Below are 27,838 nucleotides of genomic sequence, written 5' to 3'. Positions count from 1 at the left end.
AGGCAGTCACTAACCCCACATATATGGATCACATAAACACAACAAAAAGTTGAACAGCACATTCCAACTAAATGATACAAAATGTATGCAGGTGCAAGAACACCTGTGACTGCAGAAATACAGCAGACAAAAAATGGCGACAGCACCCTGCGAACACTAATGCCACCTAAACCACTAAATATAAATAAATATGCACTAAAGCTAAATCTACTTACAAATAGGGAGGTTCTTAGTGCACATTTTGATCAAAAAGTGTTAGCCCACCTGCCACGACAAGGCGACCTCTGTAAGGTGGGAACCTACGCTGCACATACACCCAGAACTGGGACTAAGCCTACATATATACCTGGGGATGGTAGGATCCAGCATTGAACTGATTAAAATCACCCAGGGCAGAATGGGAGGAGTGCAAGAACAACAAGTGGAGGCAGTCACTAACCCCACATATATGGATCACATAAACACAACAAAAAGTTGAACAGCACATTCCAACTAAATGATACAAAATGTATGCAGGTGCAAGAACACCTGTGACTGCAGAAATACAGCAGACAAAAAATGGCGACAGCACCCTGCGAACACTAATGCCACCTAAACCACTAAATATAAATAAATATGCACTAAAGCTAAATCTACTTACAAATAGGGAGGTTCTTAGTGCACATTTTGATCAAAAAGTGTTAGCCCACCTGCCACGACAAGGCGACCTCTGTAAGGTGGGAACCTACGCTGCACATACACCCAGAACTGGGACTAAGCCTACATATATACCTGGGGATGGTAGGATCCAGCATTGAACTGATTAAAATCACCCAGGGCAGAATGGGAGGAGTGCAAGAACAACAAGTGGAGGCAGTCACTAACCCCACATATATGGATCACATAAACACAACAAAAAGTTGAACAGCACATTCCAACTAAATGATACAAAATGTATGCAGGTGCAAGAACACCTGTGACTGCAGAAATACAGCAGACAAAAAATGGCGACAGCACCCTGCGAACACTAATGCCACCAAAACCACTAAATATAAATAAATATGCACTAAAGCTAAATCTACTTACAAATAGGGAGGTTCTTAGTGCACATTTTGATCAAAAAGTGTTAGCCCACCTGCCACGACAAGGCGACCTCTGTAAGGTGGGAACCTACGCTGCACATACACCCAGAACTGGGACTAAGCCTACATATATACCTATGTATATATGTAAACTATATACTATGCATCAGCCTGAACATATTTTTCTACTGGTTTTGATAATTAAAAATGTAATATCTGGCTGCATTTCTATTTCATGTATAAGCATCAAGCACTTAGTTGTGGTGCCCCATATAATGATTTTTATCTAATGTTGTTCCACTTTGGGCAAACGCGTACTATATAGGAATGTATTTTTGAATGCTGGTTTTGTATACTGTATTATCTGCTTGATTTTCAGGTCTGTTGCAGAAGCGCTAAAAATGGGCTGCACAGTGGAACCTGAGTGGTTTGATGAGGTTACATTATACTTCAGCGATATAGTGGGTTTTACCACTATATCAGCAATGAGTGAGCCTATTGAAGTGGTTGACCTTCTCAATGACCTCTACACATTGTTTGATGCTGTGATAGGAAATCATGATGTTTATAAGGTGGGTCATGGAATAACATTAATATTTGCTTCTTGTTCATAAGTTAAAACATTCCTACCTGTTTAAGAATTATTTACAAATGTGATTTTGATACCCACATGGTTAGAATTGCTTTTAATAGCAAGTACAGCAAAGGGATAAGCAAACATTTTTTATTTCCTTTATTATTCCAATGTGCTAATGATTAGGTTGCCTCATTTGTAGTATATCATATAAAATGTTGTATTTACCTTAACCGGATTAGGACCGCACACTGTATATATACAGCGCGAGTTTAAGGTTGCTGCCCGAGCAAGGCAACTGAATGTCAGGTGCCCAGCAGTCAGAGACTGCCAGAGACCCTGGAGAGAAGACAGAAGTGGTTGTCACCGCTCTTGTCTTCTCTGTGCTAACATACATAGTGCTTAATGAGAAATGTCTATAGAATAGACCTCATGATTTTGTGACTGGTCACTTGATCGCCGGGATGCCAGCAGAAGTAAGCTGCTGCTGGGTCCAACTAGACCAGCACAGTCCTGTCAGTGAGAATAGTCACTAAAACAGGGCTGTTATCCCCTGTAACTCGGGCTGCTGTACAAAAAAAACAAACAAGTAGTGGAAAAGTATAGTGTAAACATTTTTTAATTCCATTATAAAGTCCCCCAAAAGTTTTTTCTGACCTTTGAGGGACAGGCCATAATAAGAAAAAATAAAAGTAGAGAAAAATAAAAATAAATTAAATAAAAATGACTCATAAAACACACCACCAAAAAAATGCCCCGCCCGCCAACCATTGTTGTAACGCTAGCTTTGACCCAATTATCCTAAAATAGACGTGATATATTACAATTTACGATAGACAATGACAATTACAAATAAAATGTCTATTCTAAGGTAACACTATATTATTAACATAAAAAATGAACTAAAACGTAAAATAGCATATTTTTTTACTATTTTTTCTAACGATAAGCCTCAAAATCTTAACAAAAAAAGCAAACATTAGTCGTATAAAAATTATAAGAAAAGACACCTGCATTGACCAAGAAAAAAACTTTGCAGTAATCACGTCGCTAGTTTAACAAATAAAACAGTTATAGCCATTTAACTAACTCGTGCTAAAAATGTCTGAATGGTGCCTGGGTTTGGACCGGTTAATAAATATAGAAATGTGAGCACTTCAGTAAGATTAACTGGTTGCCGACACAGGACGAGTATGCTCGTCCTGAGCGGCGAGCACTTCGAGCATTAGGACGAGCATACTCGTCCTGTGTGACAGCCGTCCCTGCGCGCGTCTGTGCGCGTGATCGAGAGCGGGGCAACGGCTGTAATACACAGCCGCGGCCCCGCTCTGACAGCGGAGAGGAGAGAAACATCTTCTCTCCGCTGTTAACCCTTTGAACGCCGCGATGAAAGCTGATCGCGGCGTTCAAAGAGAGGGGACTGCACATTGATCGCGTCACAGAAAATAACTGTGACGCGATCAAAGCCCACAACTCGTATGGCTAGACAGCCCAGGGTCCATTGAAGGACCCCAGGGCTGTCTGAACATATTTCCTGTTGTTAGGGCATACTGAGGTATGCCCTAACAACTGCCTGTGTACGATCAGTAACAGGCTAATGTACTGGCATATAGATCTATGCCAGTACATTGTAGTTACAAAATCAAAATCAAAATGATAAATCCCTTTATGGGATTAAAATAAAAAGTTAAATGGATGTAAAAAAAAATAATGGTAAATAAATAAATAAATAAAAAGTAAATAAAATACACAGAAACACACATTTTTTATAATAAATCAACTAATTACATTAAAACAACCAACCAAACAAACAACCAACCAAAACATTAAATAATATAGACATATTTGGTATCGCCACGACCGTAACAACCTGTACAACAAATGTATAACATTATTTATGATGATCGGTGTATGGTGTAAAAAAATAAATATTAAAACTGCTGCGCAACTGCTTTTTTTCTGCATTTTAATCTAATTAAAAATGTATAGAAATTAAACGATAATGTATTTGTACCAAAAAATGGTACGTACATAAAGTACAACTCGTCCCGCAAAAAACAAAGTCTCATACAACTACGTCGTATAAAAAATAAAAGCGTTATGAGCGTCGGGATGCAAAGAGGGAAATGTAAAAAAAATTGCTCTGTCCTCAAGGCCAAAATTGGCCGTGTCCTTAAGGGGTTAATTATATTAAAATTTATGAGACTTGTTTACTTGCTTCTTATAGTCAGTGGGGGAGATGTATAAAAAACTGGTTCAAAGGAAAAGGGGAGTAGTTGCCCATTACGTCGCTGCTTTTATTTTCTAAAGGGCCTCCGAAAATGAAAGGTGGAATCTGGTTGTCATTTTAACAAACACATTATTTCTTGTATTCCATGACTAATTTAGGAATTTTCCCTTAAAAATATGTGATATAGTTCTATGTAAGTATTGTATTTTTTTTGTTTTGTTGACAGGTAGAAACTATAGGAGATGCCTACATGGTTGCATCAGGCCTTCCCAAAAGAAATGGAAATAGGCATGCTGCAGAAATTGCTAACATGTCTCTGGATATCCTCAGTTCTGTTGGATCTTTCAAAATGCGGCACATGCCCGATGTCCCTGTTAGAATACGTATAGGCCTGCATTCAGGTAATATTCTCTATATTTATATACTCCTGTCATCTTTGTGCAGGAACGTACAAGTAACAAACAACCAGCAAGGTCGCCACAAATGTAAAGTATATAACGCCTTTAACATCATTTTATGTAACGTTTATATATATTTGTTTTTTTTTATTTTCCTTTGCAATTCTTGTAGATAAAAAGACACTTAGAAAATAATAAAATAGAAAATACATTTTGAAATCTGAGACAGTTTTGTTACATTTTGATATTTTTATATTTTCCACATTTGATTTATTAAAATTAGGGTTTAATCACACTACGTTTACAGTGCATGTCAGAGGTATATATCAGGAGGATTTCTAACGTATTCCTCAGACGAATACATCTGACAGATTACACTGTATAGGCAAACAGTGGCATCCATCACCCATAGGCTCCCATGTTAAAAAAAGGTATGCCGCGCAGTATACATTTTTTAGCAGGGATGGCTTTATATAGAATAGCGCAGCAACCTGCGCTATTCCATACATTTAAAAAAATATAATACTGACATACACCAGCCAGACAGGGACACTCTTTTGGCCTCCATCGGGTGGAATGGATGTGTTTAGCATATGGATACATTTGACGTATGCACTGGGACCTTGCACGGCGCATATGCCAAGCAATAACTGCAAACATTGTGCGAATTCAGCCTTAGTCATATGTCATGTTATTGCTACACACATTTTATTTTTTTCTAAAACATAATAAAAAGTATTTCCTAAAACCAAAAATTACTCTTAAATAGCCTTTAAATTGTCCTCTTATTCCATGTTATAATTTTTTTTAATTGAGCCCTTTCTTAGTTCTCTGTTTCTAGGATAAAACAAATATTGCTGCAATTACAGCTCCCAGCAAATCTCATGATGTATCCTCAGGTCCAGTATAGCTGCGTTACTAAGCAGATTGGTCATTCAAATGATCAGGAAAACTGTAGTGGCTGCAATTATTAGTGTAAATTTTGGAAAAAATGAGGGAGCTCTCTAATGGGGTATTCCCAACTCAGACATTTATAGATAGATAGATAGATAGATAGATGGATGCAGATTCAAACTCCCATAACAGTGAATGGAGAAAGCTGTACGGCAACTCTCCATTCATTCTCTGCCTGGATGTGGCGGCTGGTGCCCACCTCACCAGGCAGGATGGGGGAACTCCATTCTGGAAATAAGTGCAGGTCCCAGAGTTGGGACCTGCATCTATCAGAAATTGATGGCATATCCTGTGGATATGCCATAAATGTCTGAGTTTAAAATAACCCTTTAACAAAATTGTCTATTAAGATTTGTTTTGGAGAATATTATTAATGTCTACAAGCAATTTATAAAGGATAGTTTCTTAACTTGCTCTTATAGGGTCTGTGGTTGCAGGTGTAGTGGGCCTAACAATGCCAAGGTACTGCCTCTTTGGAGACACTGTAAATACTGCCTCCCGCATGGAATCAACAGGGTCACGTGAGTAGAGAAACAGTGATATTAAAGAGGCTCTGTCACCAGATTTTCAAACCCCTATCTCGTATTGCAGCAGATCGGCGCTGCAATGTAGATAACAGTAACGTTTTGGTTTTTTTTAAAAAACAAGCTTTTTTGGCCAAGTTATGAGCATTTTTATATTTATGCAAATGAGCCTTTCTTAAGTACAACTGGGCGTGTTTAAAGTTAAGTCCAAGTGGGCGTGTATTGTGTGTGTACATCTGGGCGTTTTTACTTGTTTTACTAGCTGGGTGTTGTGAATGGAAGTGTATGATGCTGACGAATCAGCATCATCCACTTCTCTTCGTTAACACCCAGCTTCTGGCAGTGCAGACACACAGCGTGTTCTCGAGAGATCACGCTGTGATGTCACTTCCTGCCCCAGGTCCTGCATCGTGTCGGACGAGCGAGGACACATCGGCACCAGGCGACAGAGGCTACAGTTGATTCTGCAGCAGCATCAGTGTTTGCAGGTAAGTCGATGTAGCCTCTGGACTTAAGTTGGACTTAACTTTAAACACGCCCAGTTGTACTTAAGAAAGGCTCATTTGCATAAATATAAAAATGCTCATAACTTGGCCAAAAATGCTCGTTTTTGAAAAAAAAAACGTTACTGTAATCTACATTGCAGCGCCGATCTGCTGCAATACGAGATAGGGGTTTGAAAATCTGGTGACAGAGCCTCTTTAAATAGACATGTTCTGTCATCATTCTGTCATGTGAATATAAAACAGAGTTTCTATATTTTTGTCTAGCTAAATCGCAGGGATAAAACATGTGACTAGTTCTTGATATTTTGCTTTGTATATAAGGGCTTGTTCACATCAGCGTTTGGTTTCTGTTCCTCGGCACTGTTCAACTTTTCAGTGGAAGGAACGGATGAACGGAAAGCTGAACGGAAACTATAGCTTCCGTTTACATTACTATTGATTTCAATGGTAATGCTTCCATTGCAGTTGGTTTCCGTTTGTTTTTGTTCTGTAAAGTTTCCATTTTTTTCACGGAAACAATAGTGTAGTCAACTACATTATTGTGAAAAAAACCTGAAACTTTAGGGAACAGAAACAAACGGAAACCAACTGCACCGGAAGAATTACCATTGAAATGAATGGTAATGCAAACGGAAGCTATAGTTTCTGTTCGGCTTTCCGTTCATTGGTTCGTCCGCCGTAAAGGCTTAACAGAACCGTTAAAAGGAAGCAAAACCCTGATGTGAACAGACCCTTAGTCTGCCTTTATGTTAAACATTAAGACAAATTATTATCAACAACTTGCTTATATTAACAGCAAACACAAAGATATATTTTTTTACTTTTTCGCTTATACAGTTGGTTAATGCTCATGTTCCTTTACAGCCTATCGGATCCATGTCAACCACAGTACTGTCAAAACCCTTAAATCTTTAAATGAGGGATACATTCTGGAACTGAGAGGAAGGACAGAACTGAAGGTAAGTGACATGTTTATCTGTATCATACACAATGTTCTCTGTTAGACGTCACAGAAGTTATTTGTTCCAATTTTAAGCTGAGGTCAGTTCTTAGGAAATTTCTAGGAATTAACAAGCTTAAATTTTTTTAATATCTATGTAGACTGAGCACCCACACACTGTGTTTTACCTGAATAAACCATGACTTGTTTTAGTAAATTAGTCCCCCTGTGCTATCATAATATCTGTTCATACAATGAATAATGCAAGTTTATAATTAATCACCCACTTAGTTCAAATGCTTCATAAAGTTTTTCCACAGTAATATTCCAAGAGCAAAATTAGGTCACAAAAAACACGTCGATAGTAGTACATGGTCCTATTGCATGTTGTGTTGCTTACCACAACCAAAATTTTCAAAGGTGCAGTGCATTTTCCTAGTGGGCTCAAACATCTCTGATATTAATTTAAACATATGTCACAAAATCTAATTCATAGTTTAGATTTATTTTCTTTAATTTCATTAAAACTTTAATTAAAATGAAACTATCATGGGTGCCATAATGAAATGGTAACCTGTCATGTTGAACTTGCTGTCCAATCTGCAGGCAATTAATTGCTGAGTAAATTAATATATATTGTCTGGAAAAAGATTCAGAATAAATTGTTAATTATTGATTTAAACACAACTCCCTCTGGACTTAGGAGTCCAGGGAGCGGTACTATTTAGTGACTGACAGTTATTTTTGTATACACACTCATACCGTAAAGGCTGTCAATCCAGTAGGACCGCCCACTGGACTCCTAAGCCCAGAGTGAGCACTGATTTAAATAAATAGCAAGCAATTATGAATCTTTTAACACAAAACTATATATCAATCTACACAGCAAATCAAGCTCTACAACATGCTGCCCACAGATTGGACTGAATATTCAGTGTGACAGGTTTTCTTTAAAGTAAAACTTCTTACAGGGAATGTGTCAGCAGAAAATGATCTATGGTTTAAATCAAGTTTTTATGTTACACTTATAGAATTTTTGGTGATATTTTTTGACATTTTTAATGTCGCTTTCCGTATTTAAAAAAAAATCTTGCAGTTTTCATTCTGGTCACTGAGCCTCATAATAGGCTGATACTTCCTGTTCTGTAGAGATCTCTACTCAGCAGTCATCTCATTATCATCACAGGCAGGATTACAATAAAAGGTAACATTTCTATATAGAAAACACAGGATCAACCCTTGTCAATAGATGATCCCTGCACAATGACCTTTGCACAGGTCACAGAGCATGCCTAGAAAACTCTCCCAAAGAAATCAATAAACATTTCCAGACTACAGGTTCTTATAGTCCATGTGGCTATTGTAAAGCATATCTCAAAATGTTGTTAACAGCAGCTCAGGCAAGATGGCTGACTCCATAATGATGTACAGAAAATAGAATTTAAAAAAATGTACAGTTTAGAAAATAAAAATAGACCAGGATTTTTTTTTTATCAGCATCTAGTTTTAATTAGTAAAAAAAATATATAAGTGATCCCTTCCAAAGGGCACCATGCAAATGTTTATATTGTGGCACCATGCAGAAGCTGTATATTTAGTGTTAAGGATCCTGTCTTATTAGCTTGCTTTGGGAAGGGCTTACTGACACGTTCACACGTGGCGGAATTGCTGTTGAATTCTGCTGCAGACAGTCCGCAGTGGAATTCTGCAGCAGCCGTTTTTTTCATGTCTTTCTATACATTTTGAGGAAAGTTAGTTCAGACGTTGCAGAAAATAAGGGCACAATAAGACGTGGCAGAGTTTCTGTGGAATTCCGCTGCGGACAGTCCGCAGTGGAAATCCTTTGCAGACAGTTTGTCCATTGGTTTCCATATCTTTTTAGTTATTTTCGTGCAGACGTTGCGGAAAACTCCGCTGCGGACCATAGGCTGCAGTGCGGAATTTTCAGTCCGCTGCATGCACTGTCTGTTGCGGAAAAGAAGCGGAATTTTACTGCATATGTCAGCCTTTGCAATGCAAAAACTGAAATCTGTGGCAAGTCCGCTGTGTTTTCTGCAACGTCTGAATTACCTGTCAAATATGCAAATGTTGGTGCAGATTCGTTGCGTAATTGCCACAAATCTGCACAAACATTTGCAGCGGAAAAATTCCGCCACGTCTGAACCTGCCCTAAGGACATGACCAGACGTGGCAGAATTGCGCTGGAATTCCGCAGCGTACACGTTTCTCCATTGCTTTCCACAGCTTTTTAATTGGGTTTGTTTACACGTTGCGGACAATTCCGCTGTGGAGCATAGGCTGCGGTGCGGAATTTGGTGTCCGCAGCATACACTGACTGTTGCGGACGTGTAGCGGACTTGTTGCGGACTCATTGCGGAATTTCTCCATTGACTTCAATGGAGAGTCAAAATTCCGCAATGAAGTCCGCAGATGTTATGTGTGCTGCGTAGCGTATTGGTTTTACTAACATGACATTTCTTCATTCTGGCTGGACCTATGTATTTCTAGGTCTACAGCCGGACTGAGGCCCCATGCACACTAACGTAAAACCGCCCGTAATCACGGGCCGTTATTACGGCACGGGCAGGCCCATAGAAGTCAATGGGGCTCCCGTAATTACGGGTGACTAAGTGTGTGCACCCGTAATTACGGGAGCGTTGCTAGGCGACGTCAGTAAATAGTCACTGTCCAGGGTGCTGAAAGAGTTAAACGATCGGCAGTAACTGTTTCAGCACCCTGGACAGTGACTACCGATCACAATATACATCAACCTGTAAAATAAATAGAAGTTCATACTTACTGAGAACTCCCTGCTTCTTCCTCCAGTCCGGCCTCCCGGGATGACGTTTCAGTTCAAGTGATGGCTGCAGCCAATCACAGGCTGCAGCGGTCACATGGACTGCCGCGTCATCCAGGGAGGTCGGGCTGGATGTTGAAAGAGGGACGCGTCACCAAGACAACGGCCGGGTAAGTATGAATTTCTTTTACTTTTACTAGGGAAAGGGCTGTCCCTTCACTCTATCCTGCACTGATAGAGAGAAGGGAAGCCCTCTTCCCCTCAATACGCAACAGCTAGTCCGTATCAATTTAATGCCCATTTTAGGCAAAGCCGCAACAGAATCTGCAACGGAGATTCTGTGCGGCATTGATGCGGACAGTGTATGCAGAACTCCGCCATGTCTGGTCATGCCCTAACTGTGCGGAAATTAGGCTGCAGTGCAGATTTCTCCCTCCGCAGCATGCTCTTTACATTTCGGAGAAGAAGCAGAATTTCACTGCGGTCCGCTGTGATTTCTGCAACGTCTGAATTACCTGTCAAATACGCAAATATTGGTGCAGATTCGTTGCGTAATTACCCCAAATCTGCACCAACATTTGAAGCGGAAAAATTCTGCCACGTCTGAACGTGCCATACCTGGTCCCATAGGATAGAATCAGATCTTATCCTTAGCATTAAATATACAGCTCCACATCTTGGTTTTTTAACTCCATCTGAGGCATACGCCAGGAGGAGTCCCGACTTATACCTCCGACGGAAGGTAGAGACGTATGTCACTGTATAGGCATACAATAGGATATGTCACCCAAACTCCCCCGGCAGAGCACTACTTAAAGTGCTGTGTGCCCGGCAAAGCCCCTGATGTCATTGTCATATATGGACAAAGATGTCAGTGGCTTTCAACTACGGAGTCCCTGGCCAGAGCATTGCAATCGCAAGTGCTCTGGCCCGGGACTGCTGTCTTGGCAAAGCCCTTGATGTCACTGTCTATATAAAAACAATGACTGTTAGGAGCTTTAAAGACCCGGAATCCACAGCCAGAGCATCGGCAACGCTCTGGCCTGGGATTCCGACCCTGGAGGAGCCCTTGACGTCATTGTATATATATGGACAGTGTCGTTAGGAACTTTACATGGGAGCATCGTAGGATTTTTACGATTTCGTAGTCCCCACGCTCTGGGCAGGGTTTCCGCTCCTGGGGAAGACCCTGACATCATTGTCCATATATGGATAGTGAAGTTAGGGGCTTTAAACTACAGAGTCTCCGGCCAGAGCATTGGTAGCGCTCTGGCTGGGGACTCAGAGACAAGAAAAGCCCCTGAAGTCACTGTCTATATGTGGACAGTAATGTCAGGAGGTTCTCCAGTCCTGGAGTCCCCAGCCAGAGCGCAACCGATGCTCTGGCAGGTGACTCCGTAGTTGAAAGCCCCTGACATCACTGTCCGTATATGAACAGTGATGTCAGGGGCTTTTCCAGGCTCGAGTCCTCAGCCAAAGCGCTGCCAATGCTTTGGCCGGGGACTCCAGAGTTGAAAGCCCCTGACAACACTGTCCATATATGGACAGTGATGTCAGGCGCTTCCCCAAGGCCAGAATCCCCGGGCTGAGCACTACCTGATTCTCTTCCCTGGGAAAGCTCCCCGAGGTATACATTTAATTTGTACCAGTGACAGATGCCATTCAGTGACATCCGTCACGCATAGGTTCCCATGATAAAAAAAAAGTATACCGCATGGTATACTTTTTTTTGTGAAAGATCCCTCAGGATGGAATAGCGTAGTACACTACATTATTCCATCCTCAAAAATAAGGTATACCGACGTATAAACTAAAGAAAGAAGTTTGGTTTTAAACCATACCTAATAGAAATTCCCAAAATATGCAGTAAATATATTGCACGGTGCCATTTCCGAAGGATATAATATGTGAAACAAAAAGAAAAAGAATTCCAGAAACAAAAACCTGCACTCTTTGGGATAATAATAATAATTATATAAAAATATTTTATTGAGTTCTAAATAAATTTTAGAATATGAATATATAGAAAAGGGGAGGGGTGGGGGGGGGGTTTGGGGGGAATAACTTTTTCCAAACAGGATGTACACATATATTTAAAAAATCTCCTGGCCAGGAAACAATCACACAAACAATTATGACATAACTCCCATAAATATATCCCCCTTCATGCAGGATGAGTTCCATATAATTTAACAAAATTAATTAATTTTGTGTCAGCAACCGCTGGGCTCCGTTCACACATTTGCAGTTCAACAATACCGACGTATAGCAGCTCAACGGAGGCCAAAGGGTCACTCTTTTGGTCTCCATCGGGCTAAAGGAGCCCTAAAGACACGTTTAGCCATATTTAGGGAGCTTTCCCGACATACACGCTAAACCAAGGTTAAAAAGGGAATGTGAACAGGGGCTAAGTCCTCCTGTCTGTATTTGTGTCTATATTGATCTTTACAGGTCAGTGTTTTTTTCCACCTGATGTTAAAAGCCAAGGGTACTTGTCTTCTGAGGCCGTCCAGCTGCAAGTATAGACATCAAAGCAGATTAAAAAGAAAATAAATAAATCCATATTAATTTTGTCTGTATAGACTTCAATTGGCAAACCACAGGCCCCACACAGCCAAGAATATAAGATGTTGAGTTTTTATGTATTGATGACACTCGAATATTTTTGTATGAAGGAGGCATAAGGGTAAAAATCTGTCACCATGTTATAAACCACTTTATCAGTCATTATTTTTTGGTACCACATTTAGTTCTCAATATTTTCATAGTAATCTCAGTTTTTTTATTTATTTTTGTTCATGTGTTTGGCTCTATTGTTTATTTGTACCTTGTTGTTCAGAAATATACACAGTCCTCTTCATAAGTGTAACACAAAGATTATACAGACACAATAGTAAATGTACAATCCTCTTAGGTACTGTTATCTATTGAGGGTTTAAGGGCTCATTCAGACGAGCGTAAAACTCGTCCGTGTTCTGTGCGTGGAAATCATTTCAAAATTGATTTCAATGGGGCCATTCACACATGCAGGAGTTTTCACGCAGCGAGAGTCCGCTGCATGAAACTCACTGCATGTTCTATATTGGTGCGTTTCCACTGAAGTCAATGGGTGCGTTAAAATCACGCACAGCACACGGATGTACATCTGTATGCTGTGTGTGTTTTGCGCATCAATTACATAGAAAAACAAAGATGTGCTTTGCGAGTGCGTGAAAAACACATGCCACTCGCAAAGCACAGATGCAATAACGCAACGCACGCGGACCAGATTTACATGCATTTTTTACGCCTAACTATATCACCTACAGAGTTTTTGTCCACAGTATTCCTTCCTTATTGCAGATGTTATCATTAGTTACTTCGCATGCAAAAGGAGGCATATGCATAGACTTGTTTTCATCACAGTTGAACAGTTTCATGAACAGTTGCTCCCTGCCTCCTCTGTGTGGTCATGCAAAACGGCTCCATTTACGTCTGAAGAAGTGACATGACACTTCTTTGGCGCTGGCGTCTACTTACGCGCCGTCTTTTGACAGCGACGCGTAAATATACGCCTCGTGTGAACAGACAAACGTCAGCCCATTGCTTTCAATGGGCAGATGTTTGCCAATGCTATCAAGGCGCATTTTCGGACGTAATTCGAGGCGTAAAACGCCCGAATTACGTCCGTAAATAAGCCGTGTGAACATACCCTTAGTAGTCGTTGAGAAGCGATGTGTCCCTTCGACTCTGCTCAGCTTTTTTCAGTTGGCTACTAGACAAGAATTGAACATAAGGTAAAGTTACCAAGAATGGTCAACCCTGCCTGATTTTTAAGGATTTCTAAAATAGCGGCTACATATATCAGGGTATTTTAGGTTTTATATAAAAACAAGGCTTAAAGGCTTTTTCTAGCCTTATGTAAATAAAGGTTAATCATTGCTTAATGGAAAGCTCTGAAAGTTTATAATTCACTTTGGGGGAATTTATGAAGACTGGTGATTCATACGCCAGTCTTAAACTGAGCTGCGCTGGAATAAAATGCCAGCAAGGCTAAGATTAGGCATAGATTTGTGCTATAATTTACACCAAATTCTGGCCTAAATTATAGTAAATTTGCCGGTTTTGGGAGGCCACGCCCCTCCAGATAAACCCCACCCACTTATTTTCCCATTGCACATTGTAAATTAAAAAGTTTTTTCTTTTTTTTTATTACACAGTGATTAAACTTTATTAACCTGAAACTAGAAAACACTTTTAGGACACCGCTTGTCAGCTATAATTTTGTATTACGCATCATATGACAGGTATGATGACCAGGTATTAGCAAATAATTATTATTTTTTTTACAAAAAGTGGACTGACTGGATAATACCAGGTTTTGTATCGTTTTATATTTCACTACACTGGAATTTAGGCTTTGATTTAGCTCAACTTTGGTGGAACAAGGGGGGTCCTCCACAGCCACCTGGTAATTATGTCCTTTGTCTCTTTTGGATAAGGGTAAAGGTATTGAAGAGACATACTGGCTGGTTGGAAAAGAAGGTTTTAGAAAACCGTTACCTGTCCCACCAGTGATCAAGTCAGGGTAAGCGGAGACACCATGCGGTCCAGGCGCAGGATATCCTCTTGCTGTCCACCTAACTGTATTTTTATATTTTTCCCGTCACTATTTTGATATCATTCACAGGCAAATTGGTCATGGTTTTCTGCAGGATGAGATAACCGCTTTCAAAAGAAGAAAGGCAGAAAAGCAACTTGCACGGAAGAATATCTGAGGTAATGTTATGCATGAAAATGTATAACATTACATGCTATATGTGTTACCACTTCTCCTTCAGTCTAATGGCATCTTCTCTCCTAATTGCTTAGCAATAATCAGGAGGTTCTCTATGCAACACCTTGAATGTGACCTTTCTCTAAGGTTATGTTCACACGACAGCGTCCGTAACGGCTGAAATTACGGGGATGTTTTCAGGAGGAAACATCACCGTAATTTCAGCCGTACCGGCATGTGCAGGCGCTTGAACGCCGCGTCAGTTACGGACGTAATTGGCACTGCTAATCATTGAAGTCAATGAATAACGGCTCCAATTACGCCCCAAGAAGTGACAGGTCACTTCTTTGACGCGGGCGTCTATTTACGCGCCGTCATTTGACAGCGGCGCGTAAATATACGCCTCGTGTGAATAGACAAACGTCAGCCCATTGCTTTCAATGGGCAGATGTTTGTCAACGCTATCGAGGCGCTTTTTTCGGACGTAATTCGGGGCAAAAACGCCTGAATTACGTCCGTAATTAGTGTGTGTGAACATACCCTTAGGTTGATTGTCTTCTTGTTGGCCAAAAGACAGTAATGCCAACCAGACCAGATACTGGTATTTAATGTAGTGACGAAGGTAAATATGGAGGGGAAACTTTATTTTGCTTAAAGCACCAGTCTCTTAAACAAGCGAGTACAAAACAAGTCTAAATTACGACCTATGAGAGAAGAATCAAAATGAAACACACAACCTCGTGCCCTATTTGACCGATTCTAAAACCATCCCTCGAGAGTTCAAGTCAAATCATTATAAATAATTTAAAATTTAAAGTAAGACAGAAATAACTCATATTTTTAGCTTTCCTTGGATGAATCTACTGGTGATGAGAAGACAGGAAAAAGCGATTTGTGGTATGTTCAATATAATTTGTATTTGTCTGAGAAGTTACACATGAGGAGCTGGTGCTTTAAACGGACTGTCCACCATGTTTCTTGTTGTTTGCTCAGCTTTTGCAGATCCGGCTAGCTGAGAAAAGAACAGAGGAGCAGAGAGTGCTGGTCTAAAGATAGTGGACAACCATCAGCAGCATTGAGACTTTTGGCCAATCAAGTTTTTTCTATCCCACTTGCTCCTTTCGCTACTTTTCATATAAACCTATCGCATATAATAAATAAACTAGTACCAGTGCCTGCTTTATTTCCAATGTGCAATAATTAAATGTCAAGTAGAAAGCAAATTATTTAGTTGAGATTGTCTCAGTAACAAGATATCTAATTCAAATGAGAAATTCTTGGTTAAGACTCTGTTCACACTGCCACTTCTCTCCATTCCATCTTGCTTTTCTTGCCAAGAGTAATAGAAACCTGACAAACCCATTGAAAGAATTTATTTCAAAAGCGATTTCTCAAAGCAGTCATGGCTTTTTATTAACATAAGCTGTGGTACTAATGTGAACAGAGCCTTACGGTTTTCATTTATCGGATATAATATGTTTTCTTTTTTATTATGTTCATGTATGGAGAGGAAACTGTAGGATGTAACTCATCTATGATCCAATTAATCCATACAATTAAAACGAGACAGATTTCTTTTTACAGCAAATTAGATGTATGTTTTTTTTCCAAGTATCCAAAGTTTTCAAAGTACATTGTGTAAAATATTGCAAACAGACTAACTTTAGGACAGATTCTATAAGCTCTACAGAGGTTGCCTGGGCAATCCATTGCAAAAGGAAATGCTTTCTGCTTATAGAGTGAGAATAAAATGAATACATTTACTATATCAACTAAAAATTTCAGCAAAGTTTTTGCAAAAGAATGGATTGAATATTTATGATTTCTCTCTCTGCTAGGACATGTCATAGATTTATTACATTGGTTGTGCTTTCAATCTAATAATTTACATGTTCTGAATTTTTATATTTAATTTTTTGAAAATAATGCTGCATAGAAATATTATATTAAATAAAAAGCGGTTCCTGGTGATCAAGAAGGCTTAGCAAAATAATGTAGTAGATTAGGCTGTTCCATTTCATGATTTTTATACTTTGCCTAAAAAAACACATATGTACAATGGCACAACAGTAGAATAGCCCCATCAGTAGAAGGATAGCACTTGCTGTATTTTTATTCCTCTCGACTTTGAAGTCTGCAGCATGGATAGTGACAGTAGTGGTCTTCATACTGACCTGGTGCTCTGCTCTCAGATCTGCTCTGAGATTACATTCAGGTGAATGCAGGTCATAGCCCCATGGGTCTCTTTATATCCGCCTACAGACCTTATATTGTTGATGACCAAAATTATTTTGATTTGTTTGTATGTAGGACTTCTCTGAAGGACAGTGTAGTAGTATTTCATGTAAGTGTCAGGTACAGAGCGTTATTTCATACACAGGAAGTCTGAAGTGTACATCATATTTCTTTTTTTTATGTAGTATTTATATTTATTACCATATTTATTTTAAATGATGCAACATTTTTTCTAATAGAAATGGCAGCAAAAACATGGCGCATGTACAGATTTGTAATGTGCAGGAGATTGCGGTAGCGCCCACTAGTGGGTGGTGCTACTGTTCCTGTGGATGAGAGAGACAGCAGAGAGGACAAGAGGGTAGTGTGCACACTGTGTGGCTCTGGGATACTCAGACAAGGAGCAGTTAGTCATCAATCATTGACAGAGGGAGCTGCGGAGATTGGAGGAGGACTACACAGTAGTGCGAGTCAGTGTCTTACCCTCCTCCCTTTTATTATGTCTACTCAACTCCTGCTCCGTTGTATAACCTTACCCAAAAATGGTAAAAAAAATATAAGTCATTGATAATCTATGTGGTAAAATGATGACTTGTAGCCATGGCTAGCAAAACTGCCAGAAATATGATATATATTTAACCCTTGTTGGTTTAGGCTATAGAGAAGAATGGAGAAGACATAGTGGTTTGAGTAATGCGAGTGTCTGAGCCTCTTCTTCTTTTAGGAATCTACTATTTGTGACATGTCCATGCCTCCTGGCTCATACACATGCTACTCTGCTATATAACCTTACCCAACAAGGATTAAAAATACATTTTTTTTCAATTATGTATGTAGGGAAATTGACTTTTTTGCTAGCCATGGCTCAAAGTCATTATTTTACTGCATAGATTATCTCCAGAGGTGTCTATGCGTTGTAGTAAAATTACATTCTGTATAAAGCCGTGCCCCATTTACCCATGGGAACTTGGATGGTATTTTTTGGTGGAAAAGTTGGCAACTCTTGTCATGAGCTACTTACTTTAGATTCAGTAATCCTTTAAAAAAAGAAACAAATAAAACAAAAACTGTTATTGTCACAGTTTCATAGAAAGTCGCATTGTCATTTTGGATATACAGCGAAACTTTCTAAGCTATTTATCATGCTGGGCGCCTTTCATGGGAGGTAAAATAGGGCATTTAAATAAAGAAGACACCAGCAAATTTATTTTTGCCTATATGGTGCAGCATAGGCTGCTATTAAAGAATAATGAAGAGGCTCTTGTGTATGCCTTGTGTATACCTGTTTTAGTTGATATGCCATTCATGGGTTTGTCTGCCATCTTGGATCTTTTTTCCCCTCTGATATGGTTTCCCTCATGCAGACTATATTTCCCATGATGCTTCTGGTTTTGCAGAGAGTCCGAAGTCTTATCACACTGCCCAAGCTGTGCCCTGAGTCCTATTTAGGTGTAGCAAGTGATAGATCAGTAAGGGTATGTTCACACGGCCTATTTACGGACGTAATTCGGGCGTTTTTGCCCCGAATTACGTCCGAAAATAGCGTCTCAATAGCGCTGACAAACATCTGCCCATTGAAAGCAATGACGGCACGTAAATAGACGCCCGCGTCAAAGAAGTGATCTGTCACTTCTTTGGCCGTAATTGGAGCCGTTATTCATTGACTCCAATGAATAGCAGCGCCAATTACGTCCGTAATTGACGCGGCGTTCAAGCGCCTGCACATGCCGGTACGGCTGAAATTACGGGGATGTTTACAGGCTGAAACATCCCCGTAATTTCAGCCGTAACGGACGGCCTCGTGTGAATATACCCTAACATAGAACTTCTGTACTCGCACTGCAGAGTCTTATGTGTATCCTATGTGATGCAGCTTCCGCCTGTCTCCCTGTCTTATGCTTGTGATGAGTTTCTCCATGTCAGCCCTTACAAGCACGATGCAGTGAGGAGCAGCATCTGATAAAAATACACTAGAGATTCTGCACTCACATATAGTATAGACAGGCAGTGTGAGTCAGGAGAGTTTAATTCTTCAGTTAATCATTGTATGGACTCACCTATTATATCACTGCACACCTGGTCCCTTAGATGGGACAGAAATAATCTCTTCAGCAGCACTATATGCATGTAGGGACATACGCAGGAACAAGGAGGGTGAATCTGGGTGGGGAGAGAAGGTGTTTCGCTGCCAGGAAGGATTTGATAGGTGATGATGTTCTCCTGTAAGTCAACCACGCAGGAGAAATGACCTCCTGCCACACATGAGAGCATGGTCTATTTTGGTGGTCAGACTAAGAACACATAATATAAGAGTTCAAAATGTATAGATGCAACTGAGTTTGAAAGAAACAAATGACACCGCTAGAATAATGCTGGTGAGTTAGGATGTTATATGCAAAAAATCTCAAAAATTGCCATAGTGCTATTTTAAAGATTGGCATCGAATTCCTTGTTAAAATATACAGTTGTGTAAAATATGAATGCAGTCCTCCTGGGGCATATAAATACATCTGTTTTCGTAAATAATAGGGAAGTTACAGCAGTAATAATTCTTGTAGTATTTTATTTCTCTAACTAAATTACACTTTATTTGTTCTATAATGCACTCACTCTGAAATCCCTGCTACCTTGTCAAGTTGTACTTTTAAAAAAATAATAAAAAAATAAAGAAAATTTAAGCAGGGAGCAAAACATAAAACTACAGAAAAAAAAACCAACATAATTTACATTACTAGAATAAATTAACTCCCTCTTGCCAATGGGCTTTGCAGCGCACTGAAATTAACCCCATTTATTTACACAATGTAAAGCTACAAAAGCGAATAAAATGGCAATTAGGTCTCATTCAGACGGGTGTATTGTACCCGTGTTTAACTATCTCTATTTGAGACGTAACAACCGGACCCCTGCGATGCTACTAATGTGAACTTACAGCACCATAGGGATCTATGACGCTGTTAGTTTGGTTCAGGAGAACCGTGGGTGGTGCAGGTGTTACATCCGGAGCACGATTAGTTAAACAAGGGTACAATATACCCGACTGAATAAGGCCATAGGATGTGTCTGAGTTTCACATGTCAGGATGAAGCATCAATGTATTGATTTTTTTTCCGTTTTATAAATTCAACTGAAAATATACGGTAGTTAACATATTTGTTGCTTGATGCTATATATATATATATATACATATATATATATATACATATACACACACACAATCTTTTAGGACAAATTTATAAAATATGGTTATATTCAAGACTGATTAGATCCTAAATAGATGAGGCGAGGCCATGTAGTTTTGGTGCAGTTACTTTTGCATGGGTCAAGGAAATAAATACCTTTTTGTCTCTATTCCTGGTTTTGACAAAAAAAACAAAACAAAAAAAAACATGCACTGTGTGAACAAGGCCCAAAGGAAAATAAGCGTTCTATTCTTAATATTTCTAGTCCTAATTTACATAATTCCTTTTAATTATGACGTTACATAGCAATGAAATTATTTTATAATTGGGGAAGGCATAGAAAGGGTTCCTTTTTTTACAACTGTGATTGTGTTGTTTGTAGCTGGATATAATCTTTGATATTTCGTCACTAGTTGGCAGAAATGTCATAATGCTAAGACCATGTGTTATGGATACAGTTAAGCAATATTGTCCAAACTGTGTGAGTTGAAAAGGTCCGATCTGACATTTTTTTTAAATTGAAAGCCAGTTAAAATTCATTGCAAACATGTAGTCATATATGGTCTTTATGCAACGTGTATGGAAAGGATGCCATGAATCTAGGATAGCTGAGAGAAGGTAGCTGATGAACAAAGATTTGGACGTCCACCCTTGTGAGCTGATCATGTTAAAGAGGCTCTGTCACCAGATTTTGCAACCCCTATCTCCTATTGCAGCAGATCGGCGCTGCAATGTAGATAAGAGTAAAGTTTTTTGTTTTTTTTTAAACGAGCATTTTTAGCCAAGTTATGACCATTTTTATATTTATGTAAATGAGGCTTTCTAAAGTACAACTGGGCGTGTTTAAAGTTAAAGTACAACTGGGCGTGTATTGTGTATGTTTATCTGGGCGTTTTTACTTCTTTTACTAGCTGGGCGTTGTGTATAGAAGTATCGTCCACTTCTCTTCACAACGCCCAGCTTCTGGCAGTGCAGACACACAGCGTGTTCTCGAGAGATCACGCTGTGACGTCACTCACTTCCTGCCCCAGGTCCTGCATCGTGTCGGCCACATCGGCACCAGAGGCTACAGTTGATTCTGCAGCAGCATCGGCGTTTGCAGGTAAGTAGCTACATCGACTTACCTGCAAACGCCGATGCTGCTGCAGAATCAACTGTAGTCTCTGGTGCCGATGTGCCCTCGCTCGTCCGACACGATGCAGGACCTGGGGCAGGAAGTGAGTGACGTCACAGCGTGATCTCTCGAGAACACGCTGTGTCTGCACTGCCAGAAGCTGGGCGTTGTGAAGAGAAGTGGCTGATACTTCTATACACAACGCCCAGCTAGTAAAAGAAGTAAAAACGCCCCGATGTAACGAACACAATACACGCCCAGTTGTACTTTAGAAAGCCTCATTTACATAAATATAAAAATGGTCATAACTTGGCCAAAAATGCTCGTTTCTTTAAAAAAAAAACGTTACTCTTATCTACATTGCAGCGCCGATCTGCTGCAATAGGAGATAGGGGTTGCAAAATCTGGTGACAGAGCCTCTTTAAAGAAAGTAAAGTAGCTTTGCAGGCAACTTCAATCTCTTTGAACAGTTGGCAACTGTGTTTTGGGATATGATTGGTGCGCTTTTGGTGAAATTTATTGCTTGTAATACAATGGTCAATGCAACAAAAAAAAAAATGAAGAAAGTTGTTCATCATTGCAGACTGTCAAAGGGTACCTGACAATGCCGACCACACTCTGCTTGTAACAATGAGAATCTCTTGGAAAATTGGGACTGCACAATTTTAATGCATCCTGCCTATAGTTCCAACTTGGCATGTCTGTTTTACATCTTTTTCTAAAGCTGAAGAAACACCAAGTCTTACACTTCCAGTCTGATATAAAAAAAGGAAATCCCAAAATGTCTACGTAAGCAGGAAAAATATGTTTTACCAGCACAGATTTGAATCCTTGGTCTACCGCTTAGATGAGTGTCTCAACAGAGAAGGCGGTTATGTTGTAAAATGGACTAAATACGCTGAGTAAGCATTTCAATGTAACATGACAGGATACCTTACATTTTTACTTCACCTAATGATCTTACGTCATAGGTACAATGGCTCTAGAGAGATGTAGGACTGTCAGAGGTCTTGTTATTAGGGATAGGGAATTAATTATCACTTAGGATTTATAAATGATTTTATGCTTCAAGTGTATAGAGTTGTAATATGACAGACCACTAGGGAATGCTTACAGGGGTGCTATGTGTGGAAACGAGTTGTGCTTGTTTAACGGAACACTAAAAGCGTGCAACCGTCTTGATCTCTGAATCTGAAATGGACCCTTAATCCCAAGCAAAATGATCCGAATGACAAAACCATAAACTGAAATAAATACAAAATACATTTTATTTGGTCATTAAACGACTACAGCTTTTATTAAATATCACACAAATACAACAAATAAAACAGATAACGTTATGGAAAGTGCCAGGCAACATACGTAGGGATTCACAGATACCAAGAGATCCCTTAAGTGCCTTTTACACTGGCCGATAATCGGCCAGTGCAGCGAGCGCTGATCAACGAGATATCATTGATCGGCGCTCATTTGCTCCTGTAACACGGAGCTATGGATGGGGACGAACAGTCGATACTCCGATCGCTCGTCCCAATACATTATTATCATGTCGGCAGCGCGTCTCCCTGTTTACACAGGTAGATGTGCTGCCGACAACTATAATATTTAACTTTTTTAAAACGATACGACAAGCAGATGATCCTGTGTTTTCTCATTCATCTGCTGATCGTTCCCCTGTTTACACAGGGCAATTATCGGGAATGAGCGTTTTATGAACACTCGTCTGCCCGATAATCGCCCAGTGTAACACCCCCTTTAGCTGTCTGACATTTGGCAACCTACGAGACAGTAAGCAATGAGCAATGCACACTTCTAGTTCGACATGTCAAGCCCAGCCAAGGCATTACTCAGTTATATATTTAAACATCATACCTACCGACCTATCCCTGGATAACATCTGTTTTGCTGTCTACATTAAATATTTAGCATGCCAACCACCACCAGATTCAAATTGTCCACCATAACTGGCCCGCATCTTCCACCTCAATCCCCAGTCACAGCATTTTTAGTGTAAAAATATAAAAAATACCCAAGATGTATTGTATGATATTTTATGTAAACTAACTTTCTCTTTTTACTAATCTTATTCAATACTTACATTGTATTTTTGCAATTTATTCCGGCATAGATATGAAAAGTTGCATTACTGAATAAAAACCCTCTTCTCTAAGCAAAATAATACGAAAATAATCCTACAAGATAACTAATGCAGGTTCAATTTACAACCCCAGGGACCAAGTTTAACTATAATGTAAATTAAAAACTAAAGCCGTCCACATAGATCAGATTTTTCTGATGGGATCCGCTAACAATCGATTTTGTATATGGGCGTCCAACAGGTTGGATTTTATCCTTTTCAATACTTTGTTTTCCTCGTTGATACAACGCGGCAAAAAAACCTATTAGTTCCATATTTCTCGCCTTCTATTGATATATAGCCATTTTGAATCTGCATGTATATGGGGAGTCAGGACTGATTCCTTTGGCTGAAAGCTAGAGCATATCTATGGCCAGTTTAGATTTCTTTTAGTGGGCAAATAAATGAGCCATATTCGTTTTAACACATAAAACCCCTTTTAATAGCCTTATTAGATTTGACAGCTGCATTGATATCTTTCTGCCTGATCTTTATACCATGCTGTAATATAACTGTGACAACGTCTACTATTTAATTTATATTTTATTTATTTGTTATTAAACATTTTTTCAGTTGATCATTTTCATGGCTATCATTATGTTGTTAATTTTTCTGGAAGGAATATCAATACAGAAACTGCTTGTCATACATGAAGGGTCAAATATGCAGAGAAAACATGCCCTTTATCATCCAAATAGAGAGCTACCTGAAAAATAAAGTGTATATATAGTGTGTAGATTTTTATTTGCACTGAAGAGGAGCTCTGAAAACAGAAAGAAATCTTTGCACAATAGTACAGAAGGATGTACAGATATTATTTCCTTGCATATTGCGTCTTTAAAGCCTATGATTTTTTTGTCTATTTCGGTTGAACGCAAAATGCGGATTCTGTTGTGTAATTTTTTATGGTGTATTTGTAGGGAGGAGGAAGCCTTCCGAGATCTAAAAAGACTCCTAAAGACAGCCGTGAAAAAAATATCGCAGGTCCGGCACATTACATCTCTTATGACACCTGAAACAGAAAGTGGATAAATGAAGCTACAGATGGTGACCTTAATCTTATGGATTAAATCAAGTCTGAATCAGTTAAGAAGGACATCTTTCAGGAGGTCATACTTAACAGGATTTACATATTACACCAGATAAACCACCTACAGATGGATCATTGCTATGCAAAAGACAAAATCCTTGCATTTTCCCAATCATCAGTCTCCGATCTATGCAAAGTTTTTATACTGCAAGGATTGTTATGTCGAATACAAGGTGTTGTATTGAGCACCGTCACAAAGCCTGGATTGGATTGCTATGCTGTGAAATACATGCCTTTCTGTTAGGGGATGGGCTCAATGTATAAAAAAAAAAAGATTTCTGTAACATGCACATGGTTTTCCTGTTCAATGTAATTATTTTTATGCATATTTTGTCTCTAATACATTCTAGAATGAAAGCAAATAAATGGACAGTATAATTTCTAGACAATAAAACATAGTATGTAGAGAATTTTGTGGATCCATTTTACTATCCTGCTTTTGTCGCTAAGAATACCTTTGTGCAGTACTTTGACTTTGTGTTAAAAATCTGTAAGCTCACATAGTATTTTATTCTCCATTAAAATCCTAATCTTATTTACATACTGTAGCCCCTGGCATTGTACACAACCTTGAATATGATTACACATCAACAGAATGAATACATGCATGGCATCAGTGGCATGCCTACTATAACGATGACATGTGCCACTGGATGCACCATAGGTTTTGCTAGGGGGGTACTGGCAAGAAATGTGACCTGGGTCCAGTGCACACCAGTAAAAATCTGGCACACAGATAGTCCTGCATGAGAAATCAGTTAGTGATTGCTCCTGCCAGATTGGTGCCCGGTGCTAGGGGATGATTTTCACTAACAAAGTTCAGAGCACAGGAGTGGAAAACAAATGACTGTGAGCAGTTGCTTGTCGGATGTTCATTGTCACTACCTGCAGAGAGGATGGAGCGAGGAGAAGGTTAGTATCAGTTTATTTTTCTGTTTGGATGACTAGTTTATTAGGGGCAAACTGGATAGAATTATAATTAAAAGGGGAAACTCTTAGCCCTTATTCACACGAACATGTCTGTTTTGCGCGCGCAAAAGGTGATTTTCATGCAGCCGGCATCATTATGACACTCTGTTTTTATGTTTTCATGCATTTATTTTACTACTGTAGCGCGCATCACGCTCGGCACCCGGAAGTGCTTCCGTGTGCTGCGCGCGATTTTCACACACCCATTGACTTCAATGGGTGCATGCTGCGCGAAACACGGACAAGTATAGGACATGTCGTGAGTTTCACGCAGCGCACATACGCTGCGTGAAATTTTCTGACAGTCTGAACGGCCCCATTCACTAACATAGGTCCGTGCGATGCGCGTGAAAATCACGCACGTAGCACGGACGTATAACACGTTCGTGTGAATAAGGCCTTAGGGTATGTTCACACGGAGTGATTTCAGCTGTTTTTCGGGCCGTAAATGTCCCAAAAAACGGCTGAAAAATTGAAAGCAGAACGCCTCCAAACATCTGCCCATTGATTTCAATGGGAAAAATGGCGTTCCAATCAGACGGGGCGTTTTTTTTATGCGCCCGTTTTTCAAAACGACTGCGTAAAAAAACGGCCGTGAAAAAAAAGTGCATGTCACTTCTCGAGCCATTCTTGGAGCCATTTTTCATAGACTCTATAGAGAAAAAGCTCCAAAAACGGTAGTTAAAAACGCTGCGAAAAACGCGACTTTGATTAAAAAAAAGTCTGAAAATCAGGAGCTGTTTTCCCTTGAAAACAGCACTGTATTTTCAGACGTTTTTTTATTTTGTGTGTGCACATACCCTAAAAGGGGACTAAATGGAAAATAATCCCTTGCTTCTTTTGAGTCAGCAATAGGCTGGATTGCAGTATAATTAGCACCATCACATCCAATGGTCAAGCAATGGAGTGGTGCCTACATGAAGGAGTATGTGAGTAACAAAGCAAACCATGTATTGCCCTGAATGCTCTATTTATATGGACACTGTATAACAGAATGTATCTGAATGTTGCATTTACAACTTATCAGAACAATATATGTGCTATTTATCTGGGCACAGGGGAGCATAGATTTTCAAGCTATAGTTTTTATAGTTGGGTAGTTTGGAGTGCTATTTAGCTATTTAAACCATGAGCAATAAGTACTAACTTTAGAAAGTGTCTTATGTAGATTTCCCGCTCTAGTTATGGCCGGGTTGGGTCATACTGGTGCCCAACAGTACATGAGCCACTTCCGAAAGTCAGTTTGTCAAGATTCTGATATGTTAATAAGACCCTACCATAACAGAGCCCATAAGATCAAGCAGAAGCCATCCTCAATTAGAGCAGTTCACTTGCTGTCAGGGTATCATGTATGTATAATTGACAACTGATCTTGTAATCGGATATCATTCGCAGGAGCATATAGAATATAGAACTTAATATACACTGTTCAGCCATAACATTAATTTTCTGTAGGTCCACCTCGTGCTGCCAAAACAGCTCTGACACTTCAAGGCATGGACCCACAAGACCCCTGAAAGTGTCCTGTGGTATCTGTCACCAAGACATTAACAGCAGATTCTTTTGATCCGGTAAATTGCTAGGTGGGGACTCCATAGTTCAGACTTGTTTTTCCCAGTATGTCCCACAGATGCTCGATCGGATTCAGATCTGGTGAAGCTGGAGGCCAATTCAACAACGTAAACTCTTTGTTGACTTGGCCTCCAAATTCCCCAGATCTCAATCAGATCGAGCATCTGTGATATGTGATGAAAAAATAAGTCCGATCCATGGAGTCCCCACCTTGCAATTCACAGGACTTAAAGGATCTGCTGAGAACATCCTGGCACCAGATACCATAGGACAACTTGAGAGGTCTTGTGGAATCCATGCCTTGATGGGTCAGAACTGTTTTGGTGACACAAGAGGGACCTATATAATAAAAGACAGGTGGTTTTAATGTTATGGCTGATCGGTGTATATTATAATCCACAGCTGAATTCACAATTTAGAGCTGAAATCTAAATTCAGCTCTAGTGATTTGCATTTTTGGGTAGTGTAATCTTTACAGCAGGCACTAAAAATTAACTAAAAAAGTGTTGTCAACTTTTATGACAATTAGCAGAACTGTGAAAGCCGCTCTGGGCTGCAATACCGGTTATAATTTAGAATATTAAAATAATCCAATTCACAAAAATGTTAAGATTGGTGAATGACCATGAGAAAAATAGTACAACCTTAAAGAGGCTCTGTCACCACATTATAAATGCCCTATCTCCTACATAAGGAGATCTGTTAGCGATTTTAGATTTATGCTAATGAGTTGCTTAATGCCCAAGTGGGCGTATTTTTACTTTAGACCAAGTGGGCGTTGTACAGGGGAGTGTATGAT

General features: G+C 39.6%; 1 protein-coding gene across 1 annotated transcript in view; it reads left to right on the top strand.

Annotated features, from left to right (window-relative positions):
• The window catches only part of GUCY2F (guanylate cyclase 2F, retinal), a 63,835-nt gene extending 39,021 nt beyond the window's left edge, over positions 1-24,814 (top strand). Inside the window, exons 13-18 of the mRNA XM_075834348.1 lie at positions 1,441-1,633; positions 4,092-4,266; positions 5,640-5,738; positions 7,112-7,206; positions 14,466-14,551; positions 24,329-24,814. Of these exons, the coding sequence (XP_075690463.1) occupies positions 1,441-1,633; positions 4,092-4,266; positions 5,640-5,738; positions 7,112-7,206; positions 14,466-14,551; positions 24,329-24,440 (760 nt within the window). The 3' untranslated portion in view covers positions 24,441-24,814. The remainder of the gene's footprint in view (positions 1-1,440; positions 1,634-4,091; positions 4,267-5,639; positions 5,739-7,111; positions 7,207-14,465; positions 14,552-24,328) is intronic.
• Positions 24,815-27,838: the final 3,024 nt, after the last annotated feature.

The sequence above is a fragment of the Rhinoderma darwinii genome, chromosome 8 (genome assembly GCF_050947455.1).
Source record: "Rhinoderma darwinii isolate aRhiDar2 chromosome 8, aRhiDar2.hap1, whole genome shotgun sequence".
Lineage (NCBI taxonomy): Eukaryota > Metazoa > Chordata > Amphibia > Anura > Rhinodermatidae > Rhinoderma > Rhinoderma darwinii.
Note: the sequence above shows the minus strand (reverse complement) of the source record. Positions and strands in the feature narration are given on the sequence as shown.